This window comes from Mustela nivalis (assembly GCF_964662115.1).
Source record: "Mustela nivalis genome assembly, chromosome: 10".
NCBI lineage: Eukaryota > Metazoa > Chordata > Mammalia > Carnivora > Mustelidae > Mustela > Mustela nivalis.
In genome coordinates, this window is record NC_139029.1 from 8,011,994 (window position 1) to 8,030,267 (window position 18,274).

At 54.0% G+C, this 18,274-nt stretch overlaps 1 protein-coding gene across 6 annotated transcripts in view; it reads left to right on the forward strand.

The window, feature by feature from the left end:
* The window catches only part of TNFRSF8 (TNF receptor superfamily member 8), a 62,043-nt gene that overhangs the window by 40,775 nt on the left and 2,994 nt on the right, over nt 1–18,274 (forward strand). For all 6 annotated transcript variants that reach the window (XM_082687668.1, XM_082687665.1, XM_082687667.1 and 3 more), the window contains 6 exons: nt 4,794–4,887; nt 5,096–5,241; nt 6,663–6,764; nt 6,889–6,942; nt 13,452–13,477; nt 15,594–15,801. In XM_082687668.1, the coding sequence (XP_082543794.1) occupies nt 4,794–4,887; nt 5,096–5,241; nt 6,663–6,764; nt 6,889–6,942; nt 13,452–13,477; nt 15,594–15,801 (630 nt within the window). The remainder of the gene's footprint in view (nt 1–4,793; nt 4,888–5,095; nt 5,242–6,662; nt 6,765–6,888; nt 6,943–13,451; nt 13,478–15,593; nt 15,802–18,274) is intronic.

Sequence of the window (18,274 nt, forward strand, 5' to 3'; positions counted from 1 at the left end):
GGGCTGCAAATTCGTCTGGGAAATAACAGTTAAAAATCTGAGACAGTGGTACACCACGGACCCTGATGGTGCCCGAGTTTTTATCCTCTGGTGAAAATCATCGACTTTTTGGCTGAAGACACTGAAGGAGTATCTGGAGAAACATGGGGCTGCCGGTGGGGGCCGCCGCCCTGTGGAAAGCCCTCTTTGGTTGTGTGTTCGGGAGTATAGCCTGGCGATAAGCTACCCCTGCTAAGTCCCCCTGAAGTGAAGACGGTCAGCCCACACTCCCCACCGCCCAGAGTTCCCAGCCGGACCCCCGTTCCCGAAGAGGCCTCAGGTGGAAAGGCCGTGCTACCAACGCAGCAGAAGAAACCCCACCAGCTGCTGGAGTATGCAGCGGAGTTCTCTTTAAGGAAATAGGAGTGGGCAGTAAAGCCATTCAGACTGATGAGGGAAACCAGCTGCACGATGGAGAAAAACAAAATCACAGGACACCGTGGATGAAGCGATGGAAATGGCTTCGGGAATAGGAGTAGATATTTAAAATGTTAAATTAGCATCCACAGAAAAACTCAAGAAGTTGTTACATCCATAGAGAGAGATCAGAATGCTGTGAAAAAGAAATAGTAAGAGAGAAGAGGACCAAGAAAGTTTTTAAGAAAGTGTGCTTCTTCCCGGGTATTGCCTCTCGGCCGTCCATTCACCTTCAGCACCTGCTGGACCAGACTCTTCTGCGTTTCTCCTCCTGACCGCGATGTTGAGCTCTGCCAGTAGAGGGCACTGGGGAGCCATTGTAGGGAGAAGGAAGCTTCTCTTGGCTGCATTTGCTTTTTCTTGCTCTTGCTGCGCCCTCTGTCGGCAGAGCACATGGGTGGGGACATCTGGTCGTGCCCGCCCCAGTCATGTTCCCAGAGTAGACAGTCCCTGGGTAGCCTCACAGCCCCAGCCTTGGTCTGATGACCACCTTGGTGTGGCCTTCCCAACAGGGACACTGGTATACTCCGGGCCTCATGTCAGCCCAAGTGCCATAATTCCCCTTGTGCACCCCTTACCCTAAGCCTTGGGTCTTCCGCATTCACAAATGTTGGCCTGGTCACTGTGCTCCGGGCCTTGTACCCACCGTGATGCCCCAACTTTCCTTGCATACTTGACCTGAAAAATATGAAACTTCAGATGGGCCTACCAAGAGCAAAGCAGGACGAATGAAGATTACTCAGACCTAGACAAAATAGATGTCTTTATCCATTCACTAGTTGACAGACATTTGGGTTATGTCTAGTTTGGAGCTATTACGAATAAAGCAATTACAAAAAGTCTTGTACAACTCTGTAAACATATTTCTTCATCTCTCATGAGTAAATACCCAGGAGATGGATGACTAGATTCCTGTGCTGGCCACCCAGAATGTTTCTGAGGGCCCATTCAAAGGCTTTCACCACCTGCGACCTGATCTTACCCACCTAGTTTTATGGATGGAGAGAATCATATGGTTAGAGGTAGAGCTAGAACATAAGGATCCTGAGTTCCAGCCCAGAGTCCTCCCTACCAGACCACATCAGCTTCTTCTTAGTTCTGAACCTAGAATTTTCTATTCGGTTAAGTACAATTAAGTTTGAAAGCATCAAAAAGCATTTTCAGACATAAAAGGGCAGGAAGATTTTCTCTCATGTGTCCTCTCTTAGAAAGTTACTTGAAGATGTTATCTGGCTAAATGAGGGGCTAAAACAAACAAACAAAAAAAGCCATGAATCTAGAAAACAGTGACTCTATCCTAGGAGAGCAGGGAAGTCCCAGTATGACAGCTGTACTGCAGACTAATTGAGCCAGATGAGAACAGAAAAATGGAGGAGGGCTCCAGTGAGTTGTCCTGTCTGCAGGAATGAAAGAAGGAATCACAGTAAACTTCCTGAGTAGTAGGTTTGAAAAACTTGATGATACGGTGAAGGCACATTATTCTCTTCTCAACACGAAAACCAAAAGGCAGTTAAGAACTCTAGGGAAAATAAAAAGCCGACTAACCTACACTCCAAATATGAAGATGAAAATTTTATCTGATTTTAAGCACTTGTTGGATGCACAAAAAGAGAAACCGCTCGACCTTGATGCTAAGACCATTCTCCTTCAAATGGCCCAAGGATCAGGTGTTTAGATTTAAAGAGAAATATTTCAGTCTGGCAAATACTATATTTTTTAGTTCTAAATTGGGAATAAGAGTGGGAGTTTCTTTTTTCTTTTTTCCCTGTCTTTCAGTTGGCTCTTACCAGACAACACAGCAGCCTAAGTAGGGGCTAAACAATACCTTCTCCTCACCTCCAGATTTAAAGAAAGAGGAAAGGGGGAGGGCCACTACCCCCAGGAGAAGGGAGGCGGCTACAGGTGAGGTACGAGGCACACGGAGAGGTTGAGAGGCACCCAAGGAGCACTAGGTCCCCCTTCTCCACTTAGAGAAGGACAGCGGTACTTCCTTTTTTTTTTTTGAAGGTTTTACTTATTTGAGAAAGATTGTGAAAGAAAAGCATGAGTGGGTGTTGGGGGAGGGGCAGAGATAGAAGGAGAAGCAAGCTCCCCGCTAAGCAGGGGGCCCAACATAGGGCTCGATCCCAGAACGCTGGGACCATGACCTGAGCCCAAGGCAGATGCCTAACCCACTGAGCCACCCAGGCACCCCAGGACAGTGGTTCTTTTGCTGCATTCCGGCAGGTGTCCAGTGGGAGCTCAGACTCAGGTGCCTTAGAGAGAGGTGGGAGGCTCTCTCCTCATGGTGCTGCCTGGGGGTCCTCGAAGGCATTCTGTGTGGTTGGCACAGTGACATACAGCCGTCCCCTCTGCTCCGAAGTATCAGGAGGAAGGAAATTGTATGTCCTCATGGAGACTTGTACAAGAACATTCAGAGTTGCCTTATTTATAATTTATAATTTATTTTAAAAAGCTCCAATCTGGAAACAACCCAGCTGTCCATCTGCGGGTGACCAGGAAAATGTGGCACATCTCCACAGTGACGAGTGTGCTGTGCATTATAAGTGAATCGCAGAAACACGCTGAGAGAAGGAAGCCAGACCCAGAGAGTACTTCCTGCCCGAGCCGGTCTAACGAGATTCTGGAACAGGCACACTAATCTATATAGACATAAAGCAGACCAGTGGTTGCCTGAATGCAGGAGGAGGGTTTATGGCAGAAGGGCACCAGAGAACTTACTGGGATGGTGGGAATGTTCTAGATCTTGAATGGAGGTATAGGTACATTGGAAGGACTCAGTCTTCAAAACCCATCGAATAGTACAACGGAAGGGACATTTTCTCCTATATCAATTATGCCTTAATACAGTTGATCTCAAAAGAAAGGAACTTTCAAAAAACTGCAGCTACTTTAAATAACAGGAGATAGTAATTTCATATGTTTATTTATATGTATTTATCAGGTTTCTCTTTTGCATAAAATCAGGAGGTGTAGAGCACCAAGTCACCTTCCTGTGTGATCACAGTTGGCTGGAGGTGAGGGGCGGCTTTTCCACTTTGATCCTTTGAGACACGGGCCTGCAGGCATAGCGGACGGCAAACAGCAAACAACGTTGACATTTCAGGGTTCAGCTGTCCTGCCTGGGTCAGCTGGAGGCTTTGCCGTCTTGCCTGGGCGCGTAGGTTTGGTTTGCATTGGCTTCGGGTGTTTCTCTTACTCCTGGAACGGGTGGCGGCCACTACCTGTCCAGAGCATCCTCTCCTTACAGTCCGGGCGGGAGTGCAGAATGGCCCAGGCTGGGGACAGTCACTCTGTTCCTTCCATCCTGCTCCATGGCATTGGGGAGGTGGGGACACAGACCTCCCCCATCTGAGGAGGCGGTCCCAGGATGTAATCTACTGCACTGATCCCAAATCCTCACTTTGGGAAGCAGTTTTTAAGAACAGCTTTGTTGCAGTACACTTGACATACCCCAGGATCTGTAGATTTAAGTGTGCAATTCAATGACTGTAAAGACATTTACAGAGTTATAAAACCATCACTACAATCTACGAAACCTTGTGGCTTTAGTAGTCAATCCCCGTATCCGTCCCCAGCTTGGACAAGGACTCATTCTACTCTCTGTCCCTCTAGATGGACCTTTTCCAGACATTTCCTGAATCCGTGCCCTGTGTCAGGTTTCTCTCACGGCACACGATCCTTTTGAGGCTTCTGTGCTCTGCGGCTTGTCTTAGTGCATGGTTCCCTTTTATTGCCACACAGTATTGGGGTGCAGATGCACTACATCTTACTTATTTGTCCAGTTGATGGACATTGGGGTTGTTTCTACCCTCTGGCTACTTTGAAGAATGCCGTATGCACAAGTGTGTTGCTCGCCAGCCCCTCCCATGCGCCTGCTCTCCTCCTTTCCCCACTGAGGGGGCCTGGGGCCACCCCGTCTTTGATTTCCTCTGCTTAGATAGCCCCACCCACACTTCCCTTGAGGGAAGCCTCCCTGGACAGCCGCGTTCAAGTGCCGTGTTACGGGGAGCCCGTGTACCTTTGTGTGACACCCGTGTCACCTCTGTGAGCCCTCCACCATGCCCATGAGCCCCTGACAGTAGGGATCTCGTCTCTTTTGCTCACTGCTCCATCCCAGCTGTCAGTACAGTCCCTGACACGTAGCAGGTGCTCAGCAAAGAGTTGTTGCACGGAGGGAAGGAAGGAAGGGGAGAAGGAACGAGGGTCAGGACATCAGCCCGAGTCTACCTGGCTGCAGTGTCCTTATATGACACTTATGTCCATATGTCCTTATGAAGTTTCCAGTCCTGCTGGGTAAGGCTCCTTGATACCAATTCTAAGACCTCTCCCTGCAGGTACAGCTGAAAGGGGTGCCACCCATGAGCCACCTCCCCCTGAGGCCCACCCTGATTGCAGTACCAACCCAGAGGACAGCAAGATGTCTACCAGGTGACTCCCTGGCCTTATCTGGGGGCATCTGGGCTGGAGGTAGGGGTGGGGCCTGGGCTGGATCTCTGTGACAAGGTCACAAGTCATTCTGGAGGATGTGTGCACCACTCTGGGCTGGCACCACTGGGAACGATTCCTGAGCCCTGAGCACGTGCTTCCCTGTCTCCATCTCCACCATCAGTCTTACTTCTGTCTTCTCTCCTGGCAGTGCCTCTGCCCCTCTGGTCTCCTCGGGAGACCCCCAGATCAGTAAGGAGCATGGAAGGGGCATCACCCACGCTTGGGGAGACACCCCCATATCAACGAGCACGCCCATCTCTTTCTCCTCCACGGGAAAGCCCATTCTGGTTTCAGGTAACCATTACCTCCCAGAAAGGACGGGTCTGCCTCCCAGGGGGCCGGGAGGAGGAAGGCTTGTCCCTGGGTGACAGCATCCACTGGGTGGGGGAGACCAAGGCTGACCCTAGCTTTCTGGCTTCTTGAGCTGGGGCTGTGGCTCTGTCACTCGCTCTTGATTGTTCCTCGCTTCCAGGCAGGGCTTGTACTCAGAGCTTTGTCCCCGTGGCCCCGTAATTGCTACTCACAAAACACTTGGACAATGAAGACATGACCTTGACTAGTTGCTTAATTCCTCTGAGCCTCAGTTTTGTCGCACATACCACGCATGGCAGTAAGCAGTGGGGTACGTGTAGCTATCACCTTTTGGGGCTCCTTGGGGACATTCTAAGGGGCTTTGGTGTAGGGCTTGCAGTTCTAGTGTCAAACACTAGGTGGCGGCAGCCCTCCAGCTGGCCATGCTCAAGCGTGGTCTGGGACTTGTCGCATCAGCAACTTGTCAGAGGAGCAAAATTCTGGGCTCCACCCCCGCCGCAGGAACCACAATCTGTATTGCAACATGGTCCCAGGAGATCGGCATGCACGTTAAAGCTGGAGAAGCACATAGAAGGCACCTACTACGTTTTAACATCTGAACGTGGACTTAACAGTAACTATCTTCATAAGCAACCAAAGATAAAAAGGAACAAGTACTGAGTGAAGTTGTAGAAACACACACCCACACAGCGGTGACGCGTGTGGGTTCTGGAGCTGCCTGGCCTGGCCTGGCCCGGCCTGGCCCAAGCCGTGATTCTTGGGGTTTGCCCTTTGCCATTTTAGTGAGTTACTTCACAAGCCTCAGTTTCCCTCGTTTGTAAAAGGAGATGGTAATGGTGCCTGCGTGGTATTCAGGAAAGAGGTGCTGAGTGGGTGCGTGTGCCGAGAAGATCCCCTGCCTGCCTTGGGGATCTTCCCATCTGGAGGGGAGCTGGAGCCCTCCCAGACGCCCCACTTCACCCTCCTTGCTGCTTCGCCTGCCCCCCCCCCCCAGCCCTCCCCTACCCCAACCCCCCACCCCCCGCCTCGGGGCCGTGCCTGGCAGGGGCCCTCCTCCGCAGACTGTATTCTTCTGGACCTTGGCTCCTTCCTTCCGGCTCCTCGACTCCTCAATTTCTCACTGTCCAGGAATGGCTTGTTCTTCTGTCAACCATTTACCTGTCCTGACGGGCTCCCTCGAGCCAGGGGAGGGAGGGCAGGTGGATAAGGCTGCACCAGGGAGGCAGAGGGTCTGGGTCTCAGTTCCCTCTTGGGGGAGGACCACGTCCTGCCAGCCCCGATGGCTTCTGTGCCCCAGGAGGAGAACATAGTCCAGGGTGAGGACCGTCCGGGGTGCTTGCAGTGGAGGCTCCTAGGCCCCCCAGCATCAGGGTGGAGGGAGCAGGGCTGCCTCTGTGTTCTAGGGCCTGTGCTCTTCTGGATGGTCGTGCTACTGGTGGTGGTCTTGGGCTCCGTGTCCTTCCTCCTGTGCCACCGGAGGGCCTGCCGGAAGTGGATTCAGCAGAGTGAGTACATGGGTCTTGGGTCCTGGGGGAGGGCAGGGGCTCTGTGCTAGCCCAGCCCGGGCTCTGTGCTGCCCCCGGGGGGGTGCTGCGCGAGGCTCTCCGGCCAACTCCGCTGTCTTTTCAGAGCTCTACCCGTGCTACCCTGTCCAGACCTTCCGGCCCAAGCTGGAGCCTGCAGGTAAGTGTCCAGATGTCCAGAGGGGGCTCCTCGGGCCACAGGGACACAGCAGCTCTGGGCCCTGGGTCTGGGGCTCCCTCTCTGCACAGGCTTATTGGTAAGGGGAATGCAGTGCGGTCGGGAACCGTCCTCCACAGTCCTCCGTGGCATTCGGAGGGCGGGTTAGCAGGAAGGTCTAAGATCCATCTCATCTTTCATTCTTCCCTCCACAGTGCCCACCCCGTGGAGAGGCATTTCTGGATGCCTTCCCTTCCTTTCTGGCCTCTCTGCCCCTTCCCCCTGCTCCCCGCCGCTCTGTGCCCCTCTCCTGCTGGCAGCCAGGGCCGTGGGGTCTGTAGGGCAGGCTGATAGGGCTGGAATCCTGTTCTACCACTTCTGAGCTGCATGGCTCTGGTGTGTTTCATCATTCCTCTGCCTCAGTGTCCTCACTGTGAAGGGGGGTGGCAAGGTCTGCCTCAGATGGCGGCCGTGCGGCTCAGTTGAGGCGGGGACTGTGTGCAGCTGAGGGTCGATGTTGGCCAACAGGCCAGCCCGTGTTGGAGGCTGCTTTCCTCACCAGGCATCTCAGGGCCTTCTGATTTCTAGGCTGTTCTAAAGCCTTCTCTGGCCCTGCTTCCAGGCCAACTTTTGCAGACCGCCTGCCAGAGCCCCTGACCTATTTCCAGCCCTCACCTGGGTGTGAGTGCGTGTGTGCATGTGTGTGTGTGTGCGTGTGCGTGTGTGTTGGCGGGTGGGGGGTGGGTCCCATCCATCCTTGCCACGTGCCTCTTCTCCCCTGTGCAACCCTTTCAGGCAGGACAAGGTCTCGCCAGCACTCCACAAGCACTGATTGAGCACCTACTGTGTGCTGGGCCCCGACCCAAGGGGGGAAGGAGTGAACTTCCCTTTCTGGTTTCAAGGCAGGCTCCCATAGAGGGTCCCGCCAGGAACCCCAAGGGAGATGGGTGATGATCTCCATTCCATAAGGAGGAGCCAAGTCCCAAGTCCCAAACGTGGGTAGCTGGCGGGGGCCACCCAGCTGGTGAGACTCGAGACTCAGGCGCTGGTCCTCGAGATCGTGGGCTTTGTTTGTGGAGGGCTCAGACCTGTCCCCTCTGCCGCCCTCCCTCAAGCTTCGTGCTTTCTCCAGTGTCCACACAGGAGCCCCGTGGGCAGGTCACGGCTCTCTTGCCCCCCATCTCCCCAGGACCCTTGGAGACCCTCACTGCCGCCAGCTTTTGGACTTGGGCACAAAACCCGTCCACCGAGACCTGTTTCAAACTTGATGAGTTTCAGCACAAGCACCTGCTGTGATCTTAGCAAGGGGGGTTTTTGTGTTTTGATAGTTTCAAGCCTTTTTCCATGAGCTGTCAGCCTTAATGTCTCATTGAAACCCATGTTTGCTTTCTTGACATTTTTCTAGTATTAGAATTTCCATTGCTGTCAGTTTATTTTTTTCTTCAAACCTTCGTGATGGCAGTTTTGCCACAGAAAAAAATAGAGAGAGAGAGAAAAGCACCTTCCCTGAAGAAGTTAGACCTACAAGAAACCAAGCCCTGAGACTCAGTGGCAGCCATCCTGTTTGGGGCTATTTCTGGCCCTCTGGCTTCCGGTGGGTCCCTGGCGGGGTCTGGGTTCCCGGCCTGAGCTGGAGGGAAGGCGAAGCCAGGATAAGTGCCCAGGACTCAGGATGAGAATGGACAGAGGGTGTCGATGCCCCGATGCCCCCCAGAGCAGTGGGGCCCGAAGGGGCGAGGGAGCGTCCGTTCACTTGCTGGCTCATTCGCCTGTTCAAATCGTGGTCCAAGTGCTGGGTCCAGAAACGGGTCCTCACTCCCTCTGGCATTTAGATGAGCGTCAGGTGCGTCAAGGGACCGATGGCTGGCCAGGTGGGGATGCGCGCTCCGGCCCTCCCTGCCCCGGAGCTCCGGCGCCTGCCAGCTGTCTCTCGAGTCCGTTCCACGTTGTGGCCCGTGTCCTCGGCAGCAGAGCCCAGGTGCACAGCGGACCTGGGAGGCACTTGCAGCTTTTGTCCCCATTTCCCAGATGAGAAACCAGGTCCACAGGAAGGTCGAGGAGCTTGTTTAAGACCAGTCGGTTAAGAACAGTCTGAGGTCGGAATTGTGCCTGGTTGAGAAACTCAGACTAAACTTCTTCATTTTAATGAACACCGAAGTCCTTATCTGTTACTTCAGGCAGGTTTAAGTTGAAAAAAAAAAAATGTTCATTGTTGTTGTTTTGAAATAATTTCAAGCTTAGGATAGAGTCACAAGGAAATGCAAAGAACTAATTTTTCTAAACTTTTTGTGGCGAGTGAGTATCTTGATGCCTTATCATACTTTATAGTGTGTGTTCATGCAAACAAGGTGTATTTTTATACAACACAGGGACGCCACCAAAATCAGAGAATTCACACTGGTGCGTTACCACCAACGAATTCTCAGACCCCACTCAAGATCCTTCCTTTGTCCCAACCATGTCCTCCACAGCAGAAGAATCCAGTTCAGGACTCCATGTTGCTTCTTTCTGGTTGTCACATCTCTTGAGTTTGCTTCAGTCTGGGTCCATTCCTGTTTTTTCCGTCACGTTTGTGACCTGGCCACCTTTGAGCATCTCCCCGCTGACTTGGCCGTCCCGGTGCAGTCCTTGTGATGGAGAGTGGAGTCAGGTCCTGCGTCTCTGGTGGCGGGAAGATCCCAGCAGGGTTGCTGAGCTCCCCAGGTGGCGGCCGTCCTGCCAGTTTCCAGCCGGTTGGTCCTTTCCCGGCGTGGCTGGCTGGGAGCACTTGACGCCAGCGCTGCCTCCCAGGCCGCTCTGGCACGAGGCTGTTCTTTTCTTCTTGGCAAGGAGTAAGTGCTTTCGGGGGAGCAACTGCGAGGCTCTCTGAATAACCGGTTCCTCATCACACTTTCTTCTTCGTCGTCTCTATTTATATCTGCATGTGCTCGTGGCTTTCTGTCTTATTCTCTTGCCATCCTTATTGAGTTAGTGTTCAGATTCGGCCCTTGAAGTTGGCGCTGGCGTCCTCCTGTGTTCTGAGCACTTCTTTAAGACGATCCTAACTTACCTGGTCCTTCTCTGCCTTCACCCTGGAATCAGCTGTGTCTCCCATGAGCCAGATCTGAACCTAGGGGTGCCGTTGCCAAAGCCTGGCTGAGCCTCCTTCCTCGGGTCTGTTCCGCTTCCCACGGCAGCGGGGCCCCCAGGCCGGATGGGGGCTAGCACTGAGAGGGCGCAAGGGCTGGGGCGGACGGGAGTGCTGGCATCGGTGTGGGAACTCACAGGGTCGGCTGGAGTGGCCTTCACGGCAGCCCTGGGGAAACCATGCAGTTGTCCCCGGGGGGGCCACCAACGTCTCGTGTGTCCCTGGACTCGTGTCCTCGGGTGCCAGACGCGTTTACGAAAAGATCGTAGTTACTCCCCCAAGCGAGGAAACCGATAATGAAGACCGTGGACTAAAGCCACATTTTTCCAGGATGCACACTTAGGAAATCTGACCTCTGTTCTCAGCACAGTTTGTCCTGGGTTTTTATCAAAGTACACACGTGGGTTGTCAGGCACCTGTAGATAGACATTGGTACCTCTGGATTCGGCCTTTTCACCTTTCTATTGTTTTATGCTTGTTCCCAAGAGTCAGTGTCACGTGCTGGTTTTCTCTTTGGCGTGATGAGCGCCGCGTTAGTGTCCCGGGGCCCGCTGCGTTAGTGTCCCGGGGCCCGCCGCGTGGCCCGCAGCCTCCTGGGAATGGTCCCTTTCTCACATTTAAATTTCTAAAAATTTTCAACAGACTTAACATTTTAGAACCATTTTAGATGCGTAGAGTATCTGAAAAGATAGTTCAGAGAGTTCTGTGCACAGCCGGTGTCCTTCCTGCCTCCACTGCGCGCAGCTTACCTGAGGTCGTACTGATACATTCCCTTCAACTGCAGCCCACACTCTAGGGTTACTTAGGTGTTCTGTATGTGTGTGTAAGAGACCCTTTTTTTTTTTTAAGATTTTGTTTATTTATTTGAGAGAGAGAGTGCACGTGCGTGCATGAGCTGGGGGAGGGGACAAGGCAGAGAGAGAGAGAGAAGCAGGCTCTGTGCTGAGCAGAGAGCCCGATGCGGGGCTCGATCCAGGACCCTGAGATCATGACCTGAGCCAAAGGCAGATGTTTAACCACTGAGCCACCCACGGGCCCAGCCTTGGCAGTTTTGAGGCCTGCTGGCCCGTTAGGTACAGGATGCCCCTTGATGGGAATTTGTATAATATTTTCTTCCTGGTGACAGTGGGGTGGCAGGTTTGGGGGAGGAAGGCCACATGGGCACAGGATCGTTCTTACCACATCATGTCAAGGCGCGTGCTCTCAGTGGGACTGATCACTGGGTACCTTCGCGTTTTGGGTCTCATTTCATCTTCATAAAAACCCTCCAGAGTTGGCATGCTGTGCCCCACTTTCCAGACACGAGAACTAAAGCTGGGAAGGTGGAGAGATGTTGTGTTGGGGCTTCCTTGCTCGGAAGGGCTCTGCTTCAAGACTGCCAAGCTGCCTCATTGTTTGTCATCTGGTTTGCTTTCAGTTTTTTGATTATAACTACCACCTCTGCGGACAGCCTTGTTGTGTTCTCTTGGGTTATTTCCTGAGGGTGTGTCCCTGAAGCGGGATTTACTAGGTCAAAGAGTGTGAGGTTTTCACTGCCAGATGGCTCCTGAGAAACATGGAACCAGTTCACAGGGCATGAGCCATGGTGTTCCTTTTTACTCACATCCTTTCCAAGACTGAGTTTTATCACTTTTATTTATTTTATTTTATCTTGTTACTTTGTCACACTCTTTCCCCCTGGCCACCTAAACCACAGCTGGCTATTTGCAAAAGTCAACATTACTCTCAAAGGGGAAAAATTAGTCTTCACTGACATCATTTAAAAGAATGTGCCTCAGGCCAGAGAGCAAGGGATCGCTTGGGTAACAGGGGCCTCCCAGCGGGAATGAACCATATTCTCCCAAGGTGACCACTCTGCTGGGAGCATCAGTTACCAGACGAAGGAAACTTTAACATTTGTTAAATCAAGACTCCAGGTGGGGTACCTGGGTGGCTCTGATGGTCAAGCATCCCAACTCCTGATTTCAGCTCAGGTCATGATCTCAAGGCTGAGATCCAGCCCTGTGTCGGGCCCTATGCTGGGCATGGAGCCTGCTTAAGAGAGATTTTCTCTCTCCCTCTCTCCTAACCCCCACACTCTCACTGTCTCTCTCTTAAAAAAAAAAAAAAAAAAGAAGAAGAAGAGGAAAGAATCCAAAATTGTGTCATTTTATACATGTTCTTCTTTTGACCATCATTCATTTCCTCTTTAGACCTTAGACACATTTTACATGCTGATAATCACTTAGAAGCACATGAAAGTGTGTCCCCCAACTGACCTAATATCTACACAGCACGTTCAAACCTCTTGTCTTACTAGTAGTATCCTAGTTGGTTGGCCTCCAGTGGGCGTTTCAGCTAGGATCAGGGCTGATGGTTCCCAGAGTTGCTGAGGTCAGAATGTTCTGGAGATGATGCAGCTCACTGGCATTTCCAGAGCAGATTTCTCTGGTCAGGTATGCATGCCTAACGGCAGCTTGGAACAACACTTCCAAGTCTCCAAGAGGGCCTCCTCAGGACTCCTCAAGGGCTGTGTGTCCCGATGATGGTCTACACTGGGAGTTGATTTGCCCAGTGTAGACCAGATTCCTGGGCGCCGAATCTCCTGCCTTGTCAGGTGGCCAATGGGCCATGGGTAAATGTCAACCTATGCTTAGCCGTGTCCTGGCCCCATATTTGATATGAGAGAAGTGCTGGTGTGGATGGTGGGGGTTTGGGATGAGAAGGTAAAGTTGCAGCCTAAGAATCAGTGAATCAGCCCCTCCTGAGCCCCGCGGAGGGATGGTAGGCGGTGGGATGGTGACGAGCCGCTGTCCTCCTCGAAGGTGGTCACATGGGATCTTTCCGCACGCGTAATAAAAAACCCATCTCCCACCAAAGGCCTTCAGGGTCGATTGACGCTGGGTGTGTCCAGTGTGGGTTTTAGCAAAGGTCCTCAGGATGAGTCCTCTGCCCCCACCCAGGTTTGAGGTCCTCCGTGGGAGCTTTGCATGGCGCTCCAGGGAGTTCTGAGTTCTCTAGACCCTGGGGGCTGCAAGGGAGTGGGGGCAGCCCCAAACCAACTCCTGAGACAGCAGAGGCCGCCTCCTCGGCTCCAGCTGCGGTGCGTGCCGCTCCCGAACCTCTCCTGTGCCTGAGTGGGGTGGGAGACTGGAGAAGGAGTGCGGTGCCCTGGTTGGCTTCCTGACTGGGGGAGAGGTGGTTCCCAGTCCTCCCACAGCTACTGCTGAGGCGAGCGCTGGGAAGTGAGCCTCTGTGTCCAGGCATGGGCGAGGGTTCTGTAACTGTCCCCTGCCGTCCAGCCTGAGTGTCGAACAGATGTCACTGCCTCCCATACGTGGGCTGGGCAGACCAGGCAGCTGCCAGACTCTCCTTGGTGAAGTCACTACTCTTTTTCTTTTTGCAGATTCCAGGCCTGGGAGGAACCCGACAGTAAGTAGCCGTTTGTCGTCCTGCCTTCCTCACTTCTGTGCCCCTAAGTCGGACTGTTCCCCTGGTTCTGAGAGCTGCTGGTGGGTCCCTCTCCTCCCACGGTGATGGGGGTGTGGGCTCCCCCTGCAAGTTCAAGCTGAGTCTGCTCCACGGGGGGGGGGGGTGTCCTGAGCACAGACGGGGAGCCCCACCCCCTCAGTAGTCTCTGGCTCCTGGCTCATCCTGCCGGGGACTTCCAGAAGGGTCTGGCAGACCATGGACTTGGTTCGGGCTACTCTGGGTGCCAGATGGGCTCATTTCCCTTTTCTCCTTCACTCCACTGGGAAAACGAATCCATAACATGATTCTTTGAAAACTCAGCCATCACAGCGGTGTCTGGGTGGCTCAGTCGGTGAAGCGTCCAACTCTTAGTTTCAGGTCAGGTCAGGGTTTTCAGGGTTGTGAGGGGTTTCAGGTTGTGAGATCGAACCCCACCTCGAGCTCCGTGCCGAGCATAGAGCCTTCTCGATTCTCTCTCCGTCTTTTCCTCTGCCCCTCCTCTCCTGCACATGCTCTCTTTCGCACTTTCTCAAAAAAAAAAAAAAAAAAAAAGTGTGAACACATAGCCATCCTGTGTGGACCACTTGCCATGAGGCAGGCACCTCGCTCTATGCTCCTCAGTTATCGCGGGTGGTCCTGACGGCACTTGAAGGTTGGTACTATCGTTCATTTTACAAAAGAAGGAACCTAGGCATGGACAGGAGAACTGGGTTCGCGATTGGAAAATAGATCAGCAAGCCCTGGTATGACTTGAACCCTGGTTTGTGGGGCTTCAAAGCTGGTACCCTGCACTGTTGCCCTGAGCTGGAAGGACTTCTTCACCTGCCTTTGACAAAGAGCTTCCTGCTGTGGGCAGGTGCTGGGCCAGGGGCTTTGCTGGTGACTGACAGTGACCAGGGAGGGGCCCAGACACCTGGCCCTCAGCGGGCTGGGCTGGGTACCCTGCTCTGGTCCCAGCCTCCAGGAGCGCCCTGGGTGGGGAGGGGTTTGGTAAGACAAGGGGTGTTGCCCTCCGGGGCTGAGGGATGGGGTAAGACAAAACACTCCATGCGGCTACATCTCAGCTGTGTACGGTTCACCCATTGTTTTTTCCATTTATCAATCTTTCCGTGACTTTCTTTCAACTCAGACATTCATACATGGAGAGAGGTTTCCGTCCTTTAATTTCTTAATGCAACAGCCAGAACCACAATGTGAGTTCAGTTTCAAATTATGGGAGGTCACATTCACAAATATGCTTGGGTCAGATAAGTGACTATTACAATACCAGGAAATTTGATGAAAAAGGCATTTAATGATTGTGAGATAATCAAACATTGTTTGGCCACAAGAGTCCATGGTTTCATAGAAACTTGTTTAAAATGCCATCTCTCGGACTTCAGATGATTGTGAAAGGACAGTCATGGCTGTGTGGCTCTATTTTGTGAATCACTCGAGCCCATTCCATTTTGAAGGCTGAAGGTACATATTAGGCGTTAGAACATTCCATGAGACCACTCTTCCTTTATACTTAACTGTGAAAGTCAAAAACGAAACCACCGTTTAACTGAAGACATAGCTGGTTTTAGAACACGTTAGTGTAATCGTAACCAGTCGCCGTCCCAGGAGGTCAGGGCTGGGCAGTTGCGGTGGGCCTGGAGTGCACACTTAACCCACACAGGCTGATAAGCATGGATTCCAGAGCGAGGTGCCGGGGTTCGAGGGCTGGCCCGCACACTTCCTTGAGCGAGTTCCCTGACTCCTCTGGGTCTCAGTTTCCTGGTCTGTGAAGTGGGAGGGTGCTGGTATTAGCCACTTTACAGGGCGGTCGTGAGGATTCACACGTGTCGAGGCCACACACGCGGTGAGCGCTGTAGGGGATGCGGGCTGCTCTGGTTATTTAGTAGGTGTAAAAAGCAACAGGACTTCTGAAACTCAGCACAGGGCACCAGGCTCTCCACGCCGAGAAGCCGTGGGTGGTATGTGGCAACCTTCAGGCAGAGAGGGAGACTCACTGGAGTCTGGAGGTGAAGAAACGGGGGCTTCCCAGGGTGGTTGGGGGCACCCTTTGTCAACTCCACCCCCTCTGTGCCCACAGCAGCTGAAGAGTGTGTCAGTGGTGGAGCCGGGCACGGAAGAGCTGGGCTTGCTGAGCCCCCCGGTTGCGGAGGCCTCCCCCGGCGGGGCAGTCTGCCGAGAGAGCATGCGGCTGCTGGAAGCCAGCCCTCCCAACGGGAGCCCCTCGTCCCCCAGGGACCTCCCCGAGCCCCCCCGGGTGACCTCGGAGCATACCAACAACAGGATCGGTGAGTCTGCTGGTTCGGGGGGGTCCCTGTGTGCTCAGGGCTGAGGGAGCAGGAGGAGCGAGACCCAGAACCCCTGGGGCAGGAAGGCCTGGTGAGGAGGGGGTGGGTTCCCCTGCCCACCCTCGTAAGTAGGAACAACTTTTCGTGAGAGACTTAAAGCCTGTTCCATCTTGGCAGCCCAGTTTAACTTTCTGTAAAATGGGTGTAGTAGTGATCCGGCCCCCACAGGGCCATTGCAGGCGCTTGTGAAGTTGTGTTGGCGGGTGAGGGTCGGGGAGAGGGGCTCCCCACTGCCTGGGGGGCTGCCAACTTTAAAGTGAGCCATGAACGCCTCCCCCACCCCCAGCAAAGAGCCCTTTGCGGGGACAGGAGGAGACATTCCAGTGACAACAAGACCAGCCCCTTGTCTGGACGGAAGTCCTCTCTTGTCGTCATGTGGCCTTCTGAGGACAGTGCCTGCCTCTTCTTTTCACACCCGGGGCAAGGGCACTATCGGGTGGGTGTGGGGAGATTGTCCGTGTCACACAGCTGCGGGCGGCAGCGCCAGGACCCGGCCCCATCCCACACCTGCGGGGCTCTGAACCCCGTGGCTGGCCCACCTCTGCAGAGACCAGCCCTTCCCGAGCCTCGGCCGCCCCCCCGCAGGCCTTCGGCTTTGGCCTCCCAAGAGTCTCCCTGCCTCCTCTCCGGCTTCTCTCCGTCTTGGTACAGCAGAGTGTTTCTACCGAAATACATGCCTGTCCATTCTCTACCCCACTTCAGCGCTCCCGGTCACTGTCAGGATGAATCCCAGGATGCACTCTTATTCTGGCATTCATATCGGTCACTGCCCACGAGCTGCCTCCACCGACCGGACTCCCCTGCCTCCTGAACCCTCCAGCCTGCTTTGCCCACTCACTGGCAGTTTCCAGAGCTCACAGAGCCCTCTCTCCCTTCAGAGCTTCTCTGCGGGAGCAGCCTCCTCACCTGGGACAGCCAACTCCCCCTTTGAATCTAGTCAATTCCTGATGTCCTGAAACCCCTGCTTATTTGCCTCCTCCTCCAGGAAGTCTTCCTGGCCCTCTCCACTCTCCTGTCTAAACCAATGCCCCTCTGTTGTGCTCCCTCAGACCCGGACCTCCAGACCCTGTATCCTCAGCCTCCCGCAGTATGACTGGGTTTGTGGCCTCTGCCCCCTGCCTCGCTCCCATCTGACTGTGAGCTTCCTGAGGGCAGGCCTTACTGAGCTCCATCTCTTTCTTCTCTGGAGGGTTAAGCATTGCCGGGATAATACCAGAGAGGCATCTGTAATCATCCTACACATTTCTACAGCAGGCATTGGTGGGTAGAACTCTTTGGGCCAGGGTCTTTCATACGAAACCAAAACTTTTGGCGCTGTAGCTCTCAGCAAGTTTTATTTAAGAAGAGTGTTATTCGGGGTAATACCACCCACAAGGCATCTCCTCTAAATTTCCTAAGAAGTCATAACTTGAATGTTTGGATCTGTGCTGAGTGCAGTGTCCGGAGCTGCGGGGGCAGGTGTACCGGGCTCCAGCACGGCTGGGGTGTGGGCAGCCCGCTCCAACCGCCTGCTAGCCTTGCTGGTGAGCAGGGTTGTTGGGAGAGAGGGCCTTGGAGGTTTGCTCGGGAACCTTTCATCCTTCTGACACCATCCCCGAGGAGCACCCCCTGCCCCACAAAACCCATCTAGTACCCCAGGGGGGACCACACCCAGCCCGAGCTTTATCCCTCTGCCCCTGGGCACCAGGCAGGGGGAGCCCCTCACCTCCCAGGCCACTAAGATAACTTCCCTGGATTCTAGAGCCGTGGGTGGGATAGAAGGTTCGAGCAGCCCCTGAAAGACCCTCCTTTCTGTTCCCAGCTTGTGGGGCGGGGCAGGTGATGACGGATAGAGCTGGAGCAATCAGGACCCTCGGAATGTGAGGGAGGGAGAGCCTGGCCCCTGGCTTCGGCTTCTTCGGACAAACCCACCCTGTTCCCTACGCCTCGTCTTCTCTTCCAGCCCCGTCTGGCTGCTCCGGGCCCTCTCGCCCTCCCCACGGTCCCTTCTCTCTCACCCGCTCTGGCTCCCGCTCTTTCCTAGACCCTCTGCACAGGCTCCCGGGGCAAAGGGCCTACAGGCCTCGGTGGAGGGTGTTGGCCGGGGCCTGGGGCCCTGCTCTCTCTTTTGGGGTGTGTGAGGGGCCCCCAACCCACAGCTTGCGACACTCGCAGCTTTTCTCTCATCCTCGCTGCTATTTTGAACACTTCCCTCTTTCCCGGAGTGTGAAAGGCCAAAACAGAAGGACTAGCTTGATGCATGGGGTGGCCAGTGTAAGGCCCCCAGGGATCTTTGGAGAGCTCCTGGATCAGAGGGGCGTAACTGGGTGACGCAGAGAGGCAGGTCAGGAGCCCCCTGCTCCACCCCTGCTGTCAAGTTCCCTCTTGAGACTCCAGAGAGAGTCCCAGAGCCAAGCTGCTGGAGCTGGGACCC